Source organism: Macaca mulatta, chromosome 3, assembly GCF_049350105.2.
Source record: "Macaca mulatta isolate MMU2019108-1 chromosome 3, T2T-MMU8v2.0, whole genome shotgun sequence".
Classification (NCBI taxonomy): Eukaryota; Metazoa; Chordata; class Mammalia; order Primates; family Cercopithecidae; genus Macaca; species Macaca mulatta.
The window spans coordinates 88,422,500-88,437,317 of record NC_133408.1 but is presented as its reverse complement, the minus strand read 5'-3'; the positions used below and the strand labels follow the sequence as shown (position 1 = coordinate 88,437,317).

The window sequence follows — 14,818 nt, the reverse complement described above, 5'->3', positions numbered from 1 at the left end:
TAAAAAAAATTTAGATAACTGATTCGTTTGCTTTTTTTTTTTTTTTTTTTTTTTTGTGAGACTGAGTTTCACTCATGTGTCCAGACTGGAGTGCAATGGCATGATCTCAGCTCACTGCAACCTCTATCTCCCAGGTTAAAGTGATTTTCCTGCCTATGCCTCCCCAGTAGCTGGGGTTACAGGCACCCACCAGCATATCTGGCTAATTTTTGTAATTTTGTAGATTAATTTGCTTTTATGCTGGTGTATAGTGTGAGAGACAGACAAGTTTTATCTTTTTCTGGCTATTCAGTTATCCCAATACCACCAATTAAAAAGTCCATCTTTTCCCCACTGAATTGATATACCGTCTTTATCATATAGTAAAGGTCCATGTGTATGTGAATGTATTTCTGAATTTTCTGTTTTATTTCGTGTTTATTTACCAGCATCACACTTTTTAATGATGGAAATGTATACTGGTTTAATATCTGGTAGAGTGTGTACACATACCCCCTTTCTCTTTCAGGTGTTACTTTGCTATTCTTAGTTACTTTTCTATGTGGATATACATTACAGAAAAGCAACCAATAAGTATCTTGAAAAATTTGGCTGTGTCTAATTTATAAGCTAACATAGGGATAATTAACATCTTTATCATGTTTAGCCTTGCTGTCCATTTGCTCATGTGTACTTTTCTGTCTTGTAAGAGTGTTTATAGTTTAAAGGATTTCTCACATTTCTTATGTGAGCTGGGACTACAGATACACACCACTACACCAGGCTAATTTTTGTAGTTTTTGTAGAGAGATAGGATTTCGACATGTTGCCTGGGCTGGTCTCATGTTTCTGACCTCAGATGATCCACCTGCCTCAGCCTCCCAAAGTGCTGGGATTATAGGCATGAGCCACAGTGCCCGGCCATCTTTTGCTTTTTGAATATTGATTTTTCTTTTTTTGAGACAGAGTCTCACTCTGTTGCCCAGGCTGGAGTGCCGTGGTGCGATCTCGGCTCACTGCAAGCTCTGCCTCCCTGGTTCACACCATTCTCCTGCCTCAGCCTCCCAAGTAGCTGGGACTACAGGCGCCCACCACCATGCCTGGCTAATTTTTTGTATTTTTAGTAGAGACTGGGTTTCACTGTGTCAACCAGAATGGTCTCGATCTCCTGACCTCGTGATCCGCCCACCTCACCCTCCCAGAGCCCTGGGATTACAGGCGTGAGCCACTGGGAATTTTTTTTTTAATCTCATACATAATACCTAGCCTTTCCTATTAAATATTACATTGGTTGTTGGTTTCAGAGAGGTACCATAATAAACTTTTAAGAAAGACTCCTGTTGCAAGTTTACCAAGAGTTCTTTGCTCTGTTTTAAAAATTAGGAACTTATCTGAACCAAGTTCAGATGCCTTTTTTTTGTCTTGGTGTTAGTTTTTCTGCTTTTCACAAATGTAATGAATTCTATTTCTCATTCAGTTTGTGTGTGAGTTTCATTTAGGATTTCTGAATCTCTCATAAGTATGTTTGTATAGTTTGTGTGTGTGTGCTATGTGCTGTTTTAGGTTTTTGTAGAAGGACTAAGCTGTTTTTTATAAAATAAAGTTGTAAATTCAAATTATATTGTTTCTCCTCAAATTCTTGCCTTTAGGTACTCTGGAGCTGTATAAACAGAATTAAATTACATGTTTATTGAAGCATTTAGAAGTCACCTAACATCTTTCTTGGCCTGCACTCTTTTTTGTTGTTGTTGTTTTAAAGCAGTTCTTTTACCAGCTTTTAATTTTTTGATAAACTATATTGATTTTATTCAGCTTCTAAGAGACAATTTGATGTCTAAAACATTAATTGCACCTAGAAACTATACAATATGGAGAACAGCAGGGTGATTTTTTTTTTTTTTTTAATCGTAACTGTTTTTTGGAGGGGAGAAGAAAATAGGTTAGATGTTTTCGTTGGGATTTATTTATTGATATTATTAAGTCCAGAGAGAAAGGTGAATGTTATTAAAGTAACAAAGTAACACTTCTTTTCAAGGATTAATTCTTCCTCCACCAGCCTTTTATTGTTAAAAATTGTGAATTTATAGAAAAGTTGTAGGAATAAGTTTTTAATGTATTAATTATTCTCATTCTTAGGTGCATTTTATCTGGTGTTTGAATATATGGACCATGATCTGATGGGACTACTGGAATCAGGCTTGGTTCATTTTAATGAAAATCACATAAAGTCATTTATGAGACAGCTCATGGAGGGTCTGGATTATTGTCATAAGAAGAACTTTTTGCATAGAGATATTAAATGTTCCAATATCCTTCTAAATAATAGGTATGGTTATGAACTTTATATATATTTAAAATGAGTTTTACCATGGACATGTACATGGAGAGAATAGCCTGGAAACTGTAGCAGCGGGGAATGTCGGGGATAGTGAGGGTTGAAAGTTACCTATTGGGTACAGTGTCCAACATTTGGGGTATGGGCACCCTAGAAGCCTAACCCCTACTATTACATTTCTAATACCCGTGTCACAAACAAGCACATGTACCCCCGAATCTAAAATTTTTAAAATAAAGAAAAGATGCAGTGTTACATGACGTTGCACCTTGATTATGTTAAAAAAATATTTAAAATTTAGTTTACTTTATACAAACTATTTAAAAATAATCAGGCCAGCCACAGTAGCTCACGCCTGTAATCCCAGCACCTTGAGAAGTAGAGACAGGCGGATCACTTGAGGCCAGAAGTTCAAGACCAGCCTGGCCAATGTTGATGAAACCCTGTCTCTGCCAAGAAAATACAAAAGTTAGCCTGGCGTGGTGGAGCACACCTGTGATCCCAGCTACTCAGGAGGCTGAGGCATGAGAATTGCTTGAATCCAGGAGGTGGAGGTTGCAGTGAGCTGAGATCATGCCACTGTACTTCAGCCTAGGTGACACAGCGAGACTCTGGCTCAAAAATAAAAATAAAAATAATCACCAATATTATAGCTTGGGATACCTCAAAAGTTGTGTTAAATATCTGTTAGTGGCCGGGCGGGATGTCTCACGCCTGTAATCGCAACACTTTGGGAGGATGAGGCAGGCCAATCACTTGAGGCCGGGAGTTCGAGACCAGCTGTGCCAACATTGTGAAAAGCTGTCTCTACTAAAAATACAAAAATAAACCCGGTGTGGTGGCACACGCCTGTAATCCCAGCTGCTAGGAAGCCTGAGAAACGAGAATCGCTTGAATCCCAGAAGTGGAGTTACAGTGAGCTGAGATAGTACCACTGCACTCCAGCCTGGGTGACAAAGCAAGACTCGGTCTCAAAAAAAAAAATCCAATAATAGTCTGTAATGCATATAAAATAATACTTAGTTTACTTTTCTGTTTGCTATTTTTCCAAGTAATGTGAATGGATCATCTAATAGCAATATAATTTCAGCTTTAGGCTAAGAATAGATTTTAGAAAATTTTAAAAAAACAGTCACAGTTGTAAAGTGAACTTTTTGGAAGTGTGTACACACACATACACATTCACATATTTAAAACTTATGTACATATTTAAAACTTATGTAAATAAGCTTATATTCGTAACAGCTTATATTTGAACCCTGGTAATTCTCTTGTAATTGGTACTGTTTGTTAATTTAAATAAGGCATGCCTGGTTCTGATTTTAATTAATAGACAGTGTTCTATGCACCTAGCCCCTCTAAAACTGGAGAATTAAACAAATTAAAAGTGATGTCACTTAGTTCTTGTGCACTGTTACCTTGAACAAGAAATTTGTCTTACTGCTAAGTAATAAAAATGATCTCGTTTTATTTTGTTTCCATTGAAGTGTGCTTTTCTAAATAGGAACTGAATAGTAATAAAATACTATTCTAATATTATAATACAGTAATTATAATAATCATATTGCTGTAAGTTTGACTATCCAAGGATTTGTTTATTTTTTTGTTTTGTGAATTTATCCACTAGTTGCTTTTACCTGTATTACCTTGATGATATTGAAGTGTGAGCAGAGTTAACGTTTACATAGGTATTTTTTCTTATCAGTTCTAGGCATAGAATATAAATGTGTATTGTCAATTTAGAGTAAATTAATACTTTTTGTTCATCTTGTCTTTTTTCTACCAGAGGGCAGATAAAACTTGCAGATTTTGGACTTGCTCGATTGTATAGCTCAGAAGAAAGGTAAGCATACCTTCAAATGAATATTGTAGATATTAGAGTTTAGTATTTGAAGCTATACTAAGAATACCTTGTTGATAGTTTTATTTTTTAAAAGAGAAATTTACTTTTCATGGTTAGTACATAAAAAACTGAAATTTTATACCATATTGGGTTGATTATTGTAATTACAATATTTCACACATTATCTCAATTTAAAAATTGATCTTTAACACAGGTAAAAATGATTTTTAAAAAATGTACATCTTTAATTGTGACTGAAGTGAACTTATACTTAAATTTCTAATGTGTATTCAGATATTAAATATTCTTAATGAAAACCTTTTAAATTGCGTTTTTAAACTTATAAACTTTGTTTTCATTATTATTTTACACAGGTTTTATTGTTATATTTACAGTTCTTTGTTTTTTTAACTCCCTAGAACCCTTTATTTAAACCAACTGTTGTGAGGATGTTCAGTGTATAAGACACAAAAAGGTAGAAATTTTCTGGCTAAAGTTTGAGTATATACCCAACTTGGCTTTCTTTGTGCCTGATGGTAGTGAAATGACTTGTCTTATTAGAACTAATATGGGATTTCAAAATAAAATATTTTTGTGCAATAGTAGGTTTTATGTAAATAAAATATAGAATTAATTTTGCTTAATAAATCTTTAGTCCATTTACTCCATTCCTTTCTTGTCTTTATTTTTATATATATATCTCTCTGAAATAATATATTTAAAGAATTTTAAAATTATTTTATGACAATTCTGTCATTTCTTTAGTATCACCATAATTTAACATAGTGAAACATCAGTTGATTGTAGTCTTAGGAATAGATGTTTACTTTCATTTAATCTTTGCTTTTTTCTGGTTAAAGGAATAAACAAAAACTCTCGTTTGAATTTTTCAGAGTAAAAAGTCTATGTTTTTAAATCTTGCAGTGCCTGTAACATAATTCTGGAAAGTATTTTCATTATATAGTGCTCTAGAGTAGAGGTTTATAAGTGATATGTTTTGGATCCACTCAAGTTCCATGAAACCCCTCAGAAAGTGTGCTGTGGGCCGGGCGCAGTGGCTCATGCTTTTACAAATCCCAACACTTTGGGAGGCAGAGGCGGGTGGATCACTTGAGGGTCAGCACTTGGAGACCAATGTGGCCAACATGGCGAAACCTCATCTCTACTAAAAATAGCTGAGCTTGGTGGTGCACGCCTGTAATCCCAGCTACTTGGAAGGCTGAGGCACAAGAATCACTTAAACCTGGGAGGTGGAGGTTGCAGTGAGCCGAGATTGCACCACTGTACTCCAGCAAGACTGTCTCCAAAAAAAGAAAGGAAGGAAGGAGGGAGGGAGGGACGAAGGAAGGAAAGAGAGACAGAGAGAGAGAGAGAGAGAGAAAGAAAGGAAAGAAAGTGTTCTGTGGATGGGGTTTTGTGATTGGACCTCCAGTCCTCTGTACTGACTTTCACCAGAGTTACTTGGTTTTTAGTTGTTTTGACTGCTACACTTAAAATTAACATTTTATTTTAGGAAAGGGTTGTATGAGTGTTTTTTTTTTTTAAGTTTAAAATGTTTTAAAGCTCAAAAGCTATACCCCTCATTTTGCATTTGAGAGAATTGAGACCCAGAAAGGGCTGAGTTACTTTCTTTTTAATTTTGAAATATGTATACATTGTGAAATGGCTACATTGAGCTAATTAATATGTATTACCCCACATATTTTGTGTGTGCCAACTCTTAAAAATCTACTCTCAACAGTTTTCAAGAATACATTGTTATTAAGTGTAGTTACCAAGTTGTACAATAAATCTCTTGAATTTACTTTTGTCTAACTGAACTTTTATATCCTTAGGCTAGCATCTTCCCCCCATACTCCCTATGCCCAGCATCTGGTAACTCCCAGCTCTCCTCTCTACCTCTATGAGCTGAGGGTTTTTGGATTTCACATATAAGTGAAATGATGAGTTATTTGTCTTTATGTGCCTGCCTTATTCCACTTAACACATTGCGCTTGTTCATCCATGTTGTGATAAATGACAGCATTTCCTTGTTTTTTTAAGACTTGAATAGTATTTCATTGTGCATATATGCCACATTTTCCTTGTTTTGTTTTGTTTTTTTGAGACGGAATCTCTGTCGCCCAGGCTGGAGTGCTGTGGCGCAGTCTCGGCTCCAGGATTCAAGTGATTCTCCTGTCTCAGCCTCCCGATCGCTGGGATTACAGGCCGCATTTTCTTTATCCGTTCATCTCTTAGTGGACACTTAACGTTGATTCCCTATCCTGGCTATTGTGAAGGGTTGAGTGACTTTAAAGATCAAAAAATGTTGGCAGAGCCAAGGGTGTATAGCTAAGTTTTCAATTCCCAATTTTTTATTCTTTCTATCATATGTAATAGTGCCTCTTGGTAGAAGTTGAAAGAAAAAATTGATCTGAATGTGTACTTAATCCAAAGCTTCACTTGAAGTATATATTTTTTTCTTCTGCTGTTTAAGAAGCATATGTATTTATTTTATTTGAGACAGAGTCTTGCTCTGTCGCCCAGGCTGGAGTGCAGTGGCGTGATCTCAGCTCACTGCAACCTCCGCCTCCCGGGTTCAAGCGATTCTCTGGCTTCAGCCTTCCGAGTAGCTGGGACTACAGACGCGCACCACCATGCCCAGCTAATTTTTATATTTTTTAGTAGAGACAGGATTTCTCCATGTTGGCCAGGCTGGTCTCGAACTAGTGACCACAAGTGATCTGCCTGCCTTGGCCTCCCAAAGTGCTGGGATTACAGGCATGAGCCACCATGCCCAGCTGAGAAGCATATATATAACTAAATTAATGTGGCTATTATTTTGGGCAAGTTCTGGTTAATTAAGAATTCTAACTGCTAAGCTGGTTGAGATTTCACTGTAGTTAGATTTTGCTTAATACAAGTTTGTGTCTGTCGTTAATTATGTAAATCCTTTTCTATGAAATGGAAAACAGCTAATTACCATTTTAATCTAATAGATTCTTGATATGCAGATATTTGTGCACATTTGGAATAGATATGTTTCAGAAAAGCTGATTATAAAGCCAAATTTTATATTATCAGGCTCAATTTTCCTATTCATTTTCATTTTAAAATATAATTTGGGTTCCAATGGAGTGCCAGGGGTGTGGCGTGTTCACTGGGCCATGGTCCCTGTTGCCCTGCGAGATTGATGTAGAAATTTTGAGTTTAGAGAACCAGAGTTTTAAAGTCCAATAACTTTGCATCTTTGGGTAATATATACTGAATTTTTCTGCTCAGTTAAATGTGTAAGAGGAAAATTCAGTCTGTCATTTTGTTTTAAGAGCAAATATCCTATCATTATGGGGTTTATATACTCCTTTAAAGCTTCTCTTTTTTTTTTAAAGAGAATAATTGTGATTTATTTAGAATCTCCTGGAGTAGGCTTAATATAATGGAATACCTTTAAAATACATATATTGCTCTAGTGAACCTTAATAACATACTGATTTTAAAAGAAATCTACCTTTAACAGATTGTGTTGTCTCAAATTTTCTAGATATTTTTTGAGATAAATATATAACAAATGATTTTTCATTCATATTTCTGCTTCATTATAGAGAGCCAGGTAGGGCCTTACTATAATACTCAAGCAAATATAAAGTCACTTTGAAGTGTTTTTATATTCTAAGTAGTTAATATAGATTGAATAACTGAAGTGCTCAAGAATTTTGTGTAAGGTTTTTTGTTTGTAAATAGAGCAGATTTCAGCTTACCACTGTAATAGCATCAACCACAGCTCTCATTAGATTTTGGATGTTCCTTTTTTGAATTTGAGGAAAACTGGGTGGAGTTACAGCTAGCACTTGAGGGGGTCTGTGGCCAATGTGGATCTGCTCTGTCATGTGCCTATTATTGAAGAAAGAAAGAGAACCACTGGATTAAAAGTAGAGGGGAAAATTATTTCTTTCGATTTGAATCATTTTCTCATTTTGAACATTGGTATTTATACTTTGTCCCATTCTGCATTGGGAACTTTAAAACTTGAGAATAGAGGTTTTTACCCCATTTCTTCGTTTAACTGTTCATCTTGTAGTATCTTTTCTTAAGTCTGGTTTTTCTGAGAGCTACAGTGTTTACCTCTTCTTAGTTTTTATTTTACCAAGTCATTGCTCAAGTGGTTTTCAAAAGGATGGAGTATTTTTCTCTCTTCATGTGACTGTCCTGTGTGAAAAAAACGTTTTCCATATTAATTGAAATTAGCTTCATTTTCTAGAGAAGAAACTATAATGTAACACTTTATTTATTTATTTATTTATTTATGAGACAGAGTATCACTGTGTCACTCAAACTGCAGTGCAGTGGCGTGATCTCGGCTCACTGCAACCTCCGCTTCCCCGATTTAAGCGATTCTCCTGCCTCAGCCTCCTGAGTAGCTGGGATTACAGGCACCTGCCACCATGCCCGGCTAATTTTTGTATTTTTAGTAGAGACGGGGTTTCACCATGTTGGGCAGACTGGCCTCGAACTCCTGACCTCAAGTGATCTACCCACCTCTGCCTCCCAAAGTGCTAGGATTACAGGTGTGAGCCACTGTGCCCGGCCCTGAAAAATGTATCTTTAATAATGTTTCTGTGATCAAAATAAAATAGATTTTTAAACAATAACCAGAAAGCATACTACGTTTCTGTATGATGATCCAATAAGGAGAGAGAAGGGAAAAATGAAAAGGGCCTTAAAGTATTATGCTAGCTCACTAATACCACCCTCCCAAAACGCACACACCTTTTTGAAGGCAGTATCGCCATCTAGTGGCTTTTCAGAACATTGTTATTGAAAGCAAAACTAAATTTTCCCAAAGTTGAAGGTATTAATGAGAGAGGAAGGCAGTATTACCGTATTTTATTCTTTTGTGTTTTATGTTCCTTAAAACATTGACTGCATTCATGGCAAGTGCTTGGTTGATTCTGATCTGGGAGAAGGTGATCCTCATCTGGAGGATCCTCCTGATATGGATGAGTGCAGGGAGTTGGGGATTCTGGGTAATAAAACAATCTTCTGAGAATCACTAGACAAAGATTGGAACCATGGTAATAAAAAAAAATTACTAATAACAGGTGAATGACAGTAAATAATAAGATTAAACAAGCTTCAGGAAAGGAGATCTCATTTGGATCACTGACTTTTAACTGTAAGATCAAGATTAAATTGTTCTCTCTTCAGCTCTGATGGAGTAGTCTTCATTTTTGAGCATATAAAGTGGAAAGAATTCCCCCTTCCTTCTGTTGGGGGAGTGTCATCCAAGACATTACTGCCAAATACTTACAAAACTGAATTCCAATCCTTGGTCTTTCTTCTGGTCTCCAGACCTTTTGTTTATTGGAAATCTCTACCCAGGTGATCTGGGTACCCTAAATTAAACCTTTATCTATTTCATTCCCCAGAAAAATGTCCACTCCTTTTCCTTTATTTCCTGTTTTAGTTAAAGGTACCCAGTCACCTTCTCATATAGGCCATTGTAAATAGAATTGTATTGGTTTTTCTGTCGTCTGGTCTTTCTCCCTTATGTTCTTGTCTTCTGCCATTCCAGCCCCCCAGATAATAGCAATGTTGAACTATTTGTAGTTCCATAAACTTGCTGTGCTCTTGAGCGCCTTTGTGAATCTACATAAGCTTTCTTTTTGTATGTAATTATACTTCCCACCTGAGTTTGACAAAATTGTTTTTTTTTCTTTCAGTGTGCAATTCAGGCCCTACCTCCTTTGAAATCTGTCCTGAATCCCACAGGCATCATTGGGCACATCTTTTTTTATGTGTTTACAGTATATTATTCATCCTATGTATTATTTATAGTACATGATTATAATTTATATTACCACCTTTTTTTTTTTTTTTAAAGGCTGGAGTGCAGTGGCGAGATCTTGGCTCACTGCAACCTCTGCCTCCCAGGTCAAGCAATCCTCTCACGTCAGCCTCTTGAGAGGACTACAGTTGTGCACCCCAAGCCCGGCTAATTTTTGTATTTTTAGTAGAGATGGAGTTTTACCATGTTGGCCGGGCTGGTCTCGAACTCCTGACCTCAAGTGATCCACTTGCCTCAACCTTCCAGAGTGCTGGGATTACAGACGTGAGCCACCACACCCAGCCTACCACCATACTTAGTTGCTCTAATAAGTGCAGTTATTAATTGCTCTATAAGTGTGTATTTTTGTTTCGTGTAACCATCTGCTAGTGCTTACTTAGCACAGTGCCTAGCTCAGAGTTTCAATAAATAGTTACTGCTTATAAAGAAAGGAAAAGGAAAGAACAAACTTAACATTTGTGTACATTATTATACATAGTTTCCTTCACAAGAATTATTTTAAAAGAAAGTTGAGATGGATAATGTAGGTATCATTATTCTTATGCACATTTTAAAGATACAGAAACAAGTTTAGAAAACTTAAGTGCATTTTCAAGCACAACCAATACACAACCAATAAGTAGTAGAGCTCAGGATCTTTTGTCAGATTATTTTCATTATATGGGAGTGCTTCCCTGGTAAGACTCTGAATTCAGCCTTTATTTCCTAGAAGTGTCTTCCAGGTAGAGAACTCTAGGGGCCTCTCAAGTCTGCTTTAGAGGTACCATTAGGCTGATGCCAATTTTTAGAGTTCTTTTGTAGTAAAGGGTCTGCTGAATTTTGCTTTTTGTCTTTGCATCCTCCAAATATAATATTTTTGACAAATGAGGTATGCTGTAGTTTTAATCTTCCAGCAGATTAGCAAGTTATGTGATATTTCTACTTCTGAATCTCCCTTAGTCATACTGGATTTAATTATATTTTAAGCAGTTTGAAAGCTCTTGAAATATCTAGTGAGAAATCTATAAACAAAAAATATTTTGATAGAAACAGATATTTAAAATTACTTGTAATTTTTCACATGAAAGTTTTATTAAAGTCTGATGATTTTAATGTTTTTTTTTTTTTTGAGACAGAGTTTCGCTCTTGTGCCCCAGTCTGGAGTGCAGTGGCACAATCTCGGCTCAACACAACTTCTGCCTTCTGAGTTCAAGCGATTCTCCTGCCTCAGTCTCCTAAGTAGCTGGGATTACAGGTGCCTGCCACCACACCCAGCAAATTTTTGTATTTTTAGTAGAGACGGGGTTTCACCATGTTGTCCAGGCTGGTCTTGAACTCCTGAACTCAGGTGATCCGCCCGCCTTGGCCTCCCAAAGTGCTGGGATTACAGGGGTCAGCCATAGCACTTGGCCTGACTTTAAATTTTAATATTTGGTTAATCATTTAAGGTTCAAGGAAAAACAAAAGAAGGTGTTACTTTCCTGGCAGACAGACAAATAGTGTCTGCCTTCTTTTCAAAAACAGTAATGAGATTTACAAATGAAAGTATTTAGCAGAAGGCCTGGCCTTGGTGGCTCTTGCCTCTAATCCTAGCACTTTGGAAGGCCAAGATGTGAGGATCGCTTGAGCCTAAAAGTTTGAGTCCAGCCTGGGCAACATAGTGAGATCTCTATTTAAAAAAAAAAAAGTAAAAATTGAAATGCACAATAGTTAACGTTGAGACCATTATTTTTGGGTCTTTACAAAGTTTAGTTTCTTGTCATCCAATAACAACTTATTGAAGTTACTAAATTTTGTTTTTCCAATTTAATGGCAGAAGGACTGTGTGTGTGTGTGTGTGTGTGTGTGTGTGTGTGTGTTTCTGGGTTATTGAGTTTATTGCTTGGAATTGATCTAATTATGTAAATAAACTGGAGTGGTTCATTTCATTTTTAGATTTTTCTTTTTTGTGTGATAACACCTAAGAACTTGACTATATGTTTTTCAGTCCTGTTTCTTTTTCATTGTGAGTTAATTTGCTTTTTGTGCAAATACTGGGTATAGACACATCACGAGAATGTAATTTGTTTTTTAATCCATGAAAGTAAAAAACATCGTATATGTAGTGTCACATCAGTTTGCTGCTTCTCTGTGTGATCTAAACAAGATCATCTCTATGATGTTGAAAATTGGTAGCCAAATCTAATAGAGCAAGTTTGAAATACTCATTTTTGAAGATTCTGGATGGTTTTTTTTTTCTCCTTTTTTTCTTTCTTTTTTTTTTTTTGAGACAGTCTTGCTCTGTCGACCAGGCTAGGATGCAGTGGTGTCATTTAGGTTCACTGCTACCTCTGCCTCCTGGGTTCAGGTAATTCTCATGCCTCAGCCTTCTGAGCAGCTGGGATTACAGACATGCACCGTGATACCTGGCTAATTTGTTTTCTATTTTTAGTAGAGACGGGGTTTCACCATGTTGGCCAGGCTGGTTCCGAACTCCTGGGCTCAAGCAATCCTTATGCCTCCACCTCCCAAAGTGCTGGGATTACAGGCATGGGCCACCATGCCCAGATGGATTTTCTTTTATTTGTCTCTCTTTGGATAATGTATTTTCATATTACAACGTGGTTTAATTTTTCTGGGCTTTAAATTTCCTGGAGCCAAAACATAGTTTCAGTCTCTTTTACTTTTGTCTTTACATTTGTAAACGGTTAACGAGATTTAGTATTAACATCCTAATCATTACATAGATTTTTGTTTGATTGTCTGCTGTATTACTGAATTGGGCAATACCTGAAATTGCCCTTATTCTCTTCTAACTCCACTTACCTTGGAACTTGCTTTTATGATTAAATACTTCTGTCTGCTCACTTTCTCAATATTTGCTTCTTTTTCATTAGAGAGGTAGAAAGTGAGGCATGGTACCTGTTTTGCAAAATTTTTGAATAAATCATTGGATGTTTTTCCTTGTCCTTAGTAATGGTCATTTTCATTGTCTTTTGTCATTGTTACCTTTTAAAAGCTTTTTTAAAAATAGTTTATTAAAAATATTTAAAATACAATTAAAGCACCACTAACTTCTTTAAAGTTTTCTTGCCAGCTCTGTTCTCTCCCTGGCTTTATCCCCTTTCTCTGGAAAATGAACATTTGCTCACCTCCCTCAGGGAACTGAAGGTTTAGTGTGATTGGAACAAAAACCAAATTATAATGGATTTTATAAGGCCTTGTGTAGATATTCTCTAGATGGAAGCAATGTGTACTATAGGCATAACATACTCATGTTTTATTTCATACTATCACTTTGATTGCACTTTGGAAAGTGGTTTGGCCTTACAAGTCTGGCAGCAAGAACAATCACTTAAAAAAGCTGTTGCAGTAAATCTAAATAGGATGATTATAGCTAGAGCCAAGGAATGGGCACAAGTATTGGAAAGACAGATTAATTATATCGTAAGGATATAGAATTGTTAGAACTTGATGGTTGCATGTGTTGTGAGATACATCCCTGCCTCTACCCCTTACTGTAAGGTTTCTGCTTAAGCACCTGGATGAATGATTTGTTGGTTAGGATAGTCTAAACTTTTGTAACAAAGAGAACCACAAAAGTTAGTGGCTTAAAGAATGGGAAGTTTATATATGTATTTCTCACTTAATAATCTTGAGTGGTGGCTGGGCGTGGGGGCTCACGCCTGTAATCCCAGCACTTTGGGAGGCCAAGGCAGACGGATCACCTGAGGTCAGGAGTTCAAGACCAGCCTGGGCAGCATGGTGAAACCGCATCTCTACTAAAACTATAAAAATTAGCTAGGTGTGGTGGCTGACACTTGTAATCCCAGCTACTTGGGAGGCTGAGGCAGGAGAATTGCTTGAACCTAGGAGGTGAAGGTTGCAGTGAGCTAAGATCACGCCACTGCACTCCAGCCTAGGTGACAAGAGCAAAACTGTCTCAAAAGAAAAAAAAGAAAAAATATTGAGTGGTTGTCGGTTACCTTAGCGCACAATTAAGAATATTTAACCATATCACCAAGTCAAATGGTGACTGCTTCAATATAGCTATTCAGAGAAGCAGATTGGAAGATCTGCCATCTTCTACACATACCTTCCAAGGCTGGTGCCAGAAGTGAGAAAAGAGGAAGGAGGAGAGTAATGAGCCAGGCCTAGAAATGACACTTACCACACATGCTTATGTTCCACTGGAGAGCACTTGGTCATGTGGCCACACCTAACTGCAGTGAGGATGGGAGATGTAGCGGAGCTGGACAACTGCCATAGAAGGGAGGAATAACAGATTTTTAGAGGATAGCTATGAGTATCTGCCACAAATGGTGAGGCTGTTTGCTGAGACAGTAAAGAAGAACAGAGATGTAGTTTGTAGCAAAAGGTAATAATGTAGGTACTTAGAGGACTTCTAAATTTGCTTGTGATAATAAGAATGGGCAAGTAAGACAGTTGATCTTAGTAAGATGACAGCATCAGTTGGGAAAAAAGTGGTTTTGTTTCTCTATAGCACTGTGATGATAGAGGAATTTAAAAAGTTATTTTTCTTGGAAGATATCAAAAGGAGGAAAACAGGAGTTCAAGATTGTGTTTATTGCTATGTAGTTATGGTATATGAAAGTATTAATAAGTTAGGCAATGCATATGTAGGGTGAGGAATTTAAAATAGCTAAGTGCTACAAAGCAAATAAAATAATGACTGTAATGTCAAAGTGTAGGGGTGGTAGTGGCTGATTGGATAATTTTCATTAGGGTAGTTAAGATAGACCTCTTTTAGGAAGTAAATTGGAGCTAAGACCAGAGTGATGAGAAAGGGAAAACTTAATGAAGACCTGGGCCACGAACATTCCAAGTACAAAGGAGAAGGAACTCAGTACTGCCTGGG

General features: G+C 36.7%; 1 protein-coding gene across 2 annotated transcripts in view; it reads left to right on the top strand.

The window, feature by feature from the left end:
* The window catches only part of CDK13 (cyclin dependent kinase 13), a 137,407-nt gene that overhangs the window by 82,991 nt on the left and 39,598 nt on the right, over positions 1 to 14,818 (top strand). For both annotated transcript variants that reach the window (XM_015133682.3, XM_015133681.3), the window contains exons 6-7: positions 2,116 to 2,305; positions 4,101 to 4,157. In XM_015133682.3, the coding sequence (XP_014989168.1) occupies positions 2,116 to 2,305; positions 4,101 to 4,157 (247 nt within the window). The remainder of the gene's footprint in view (positions 1 to 2,115; positions 2,306 to 4,100; positions 4,158 to 14,818) is intronic.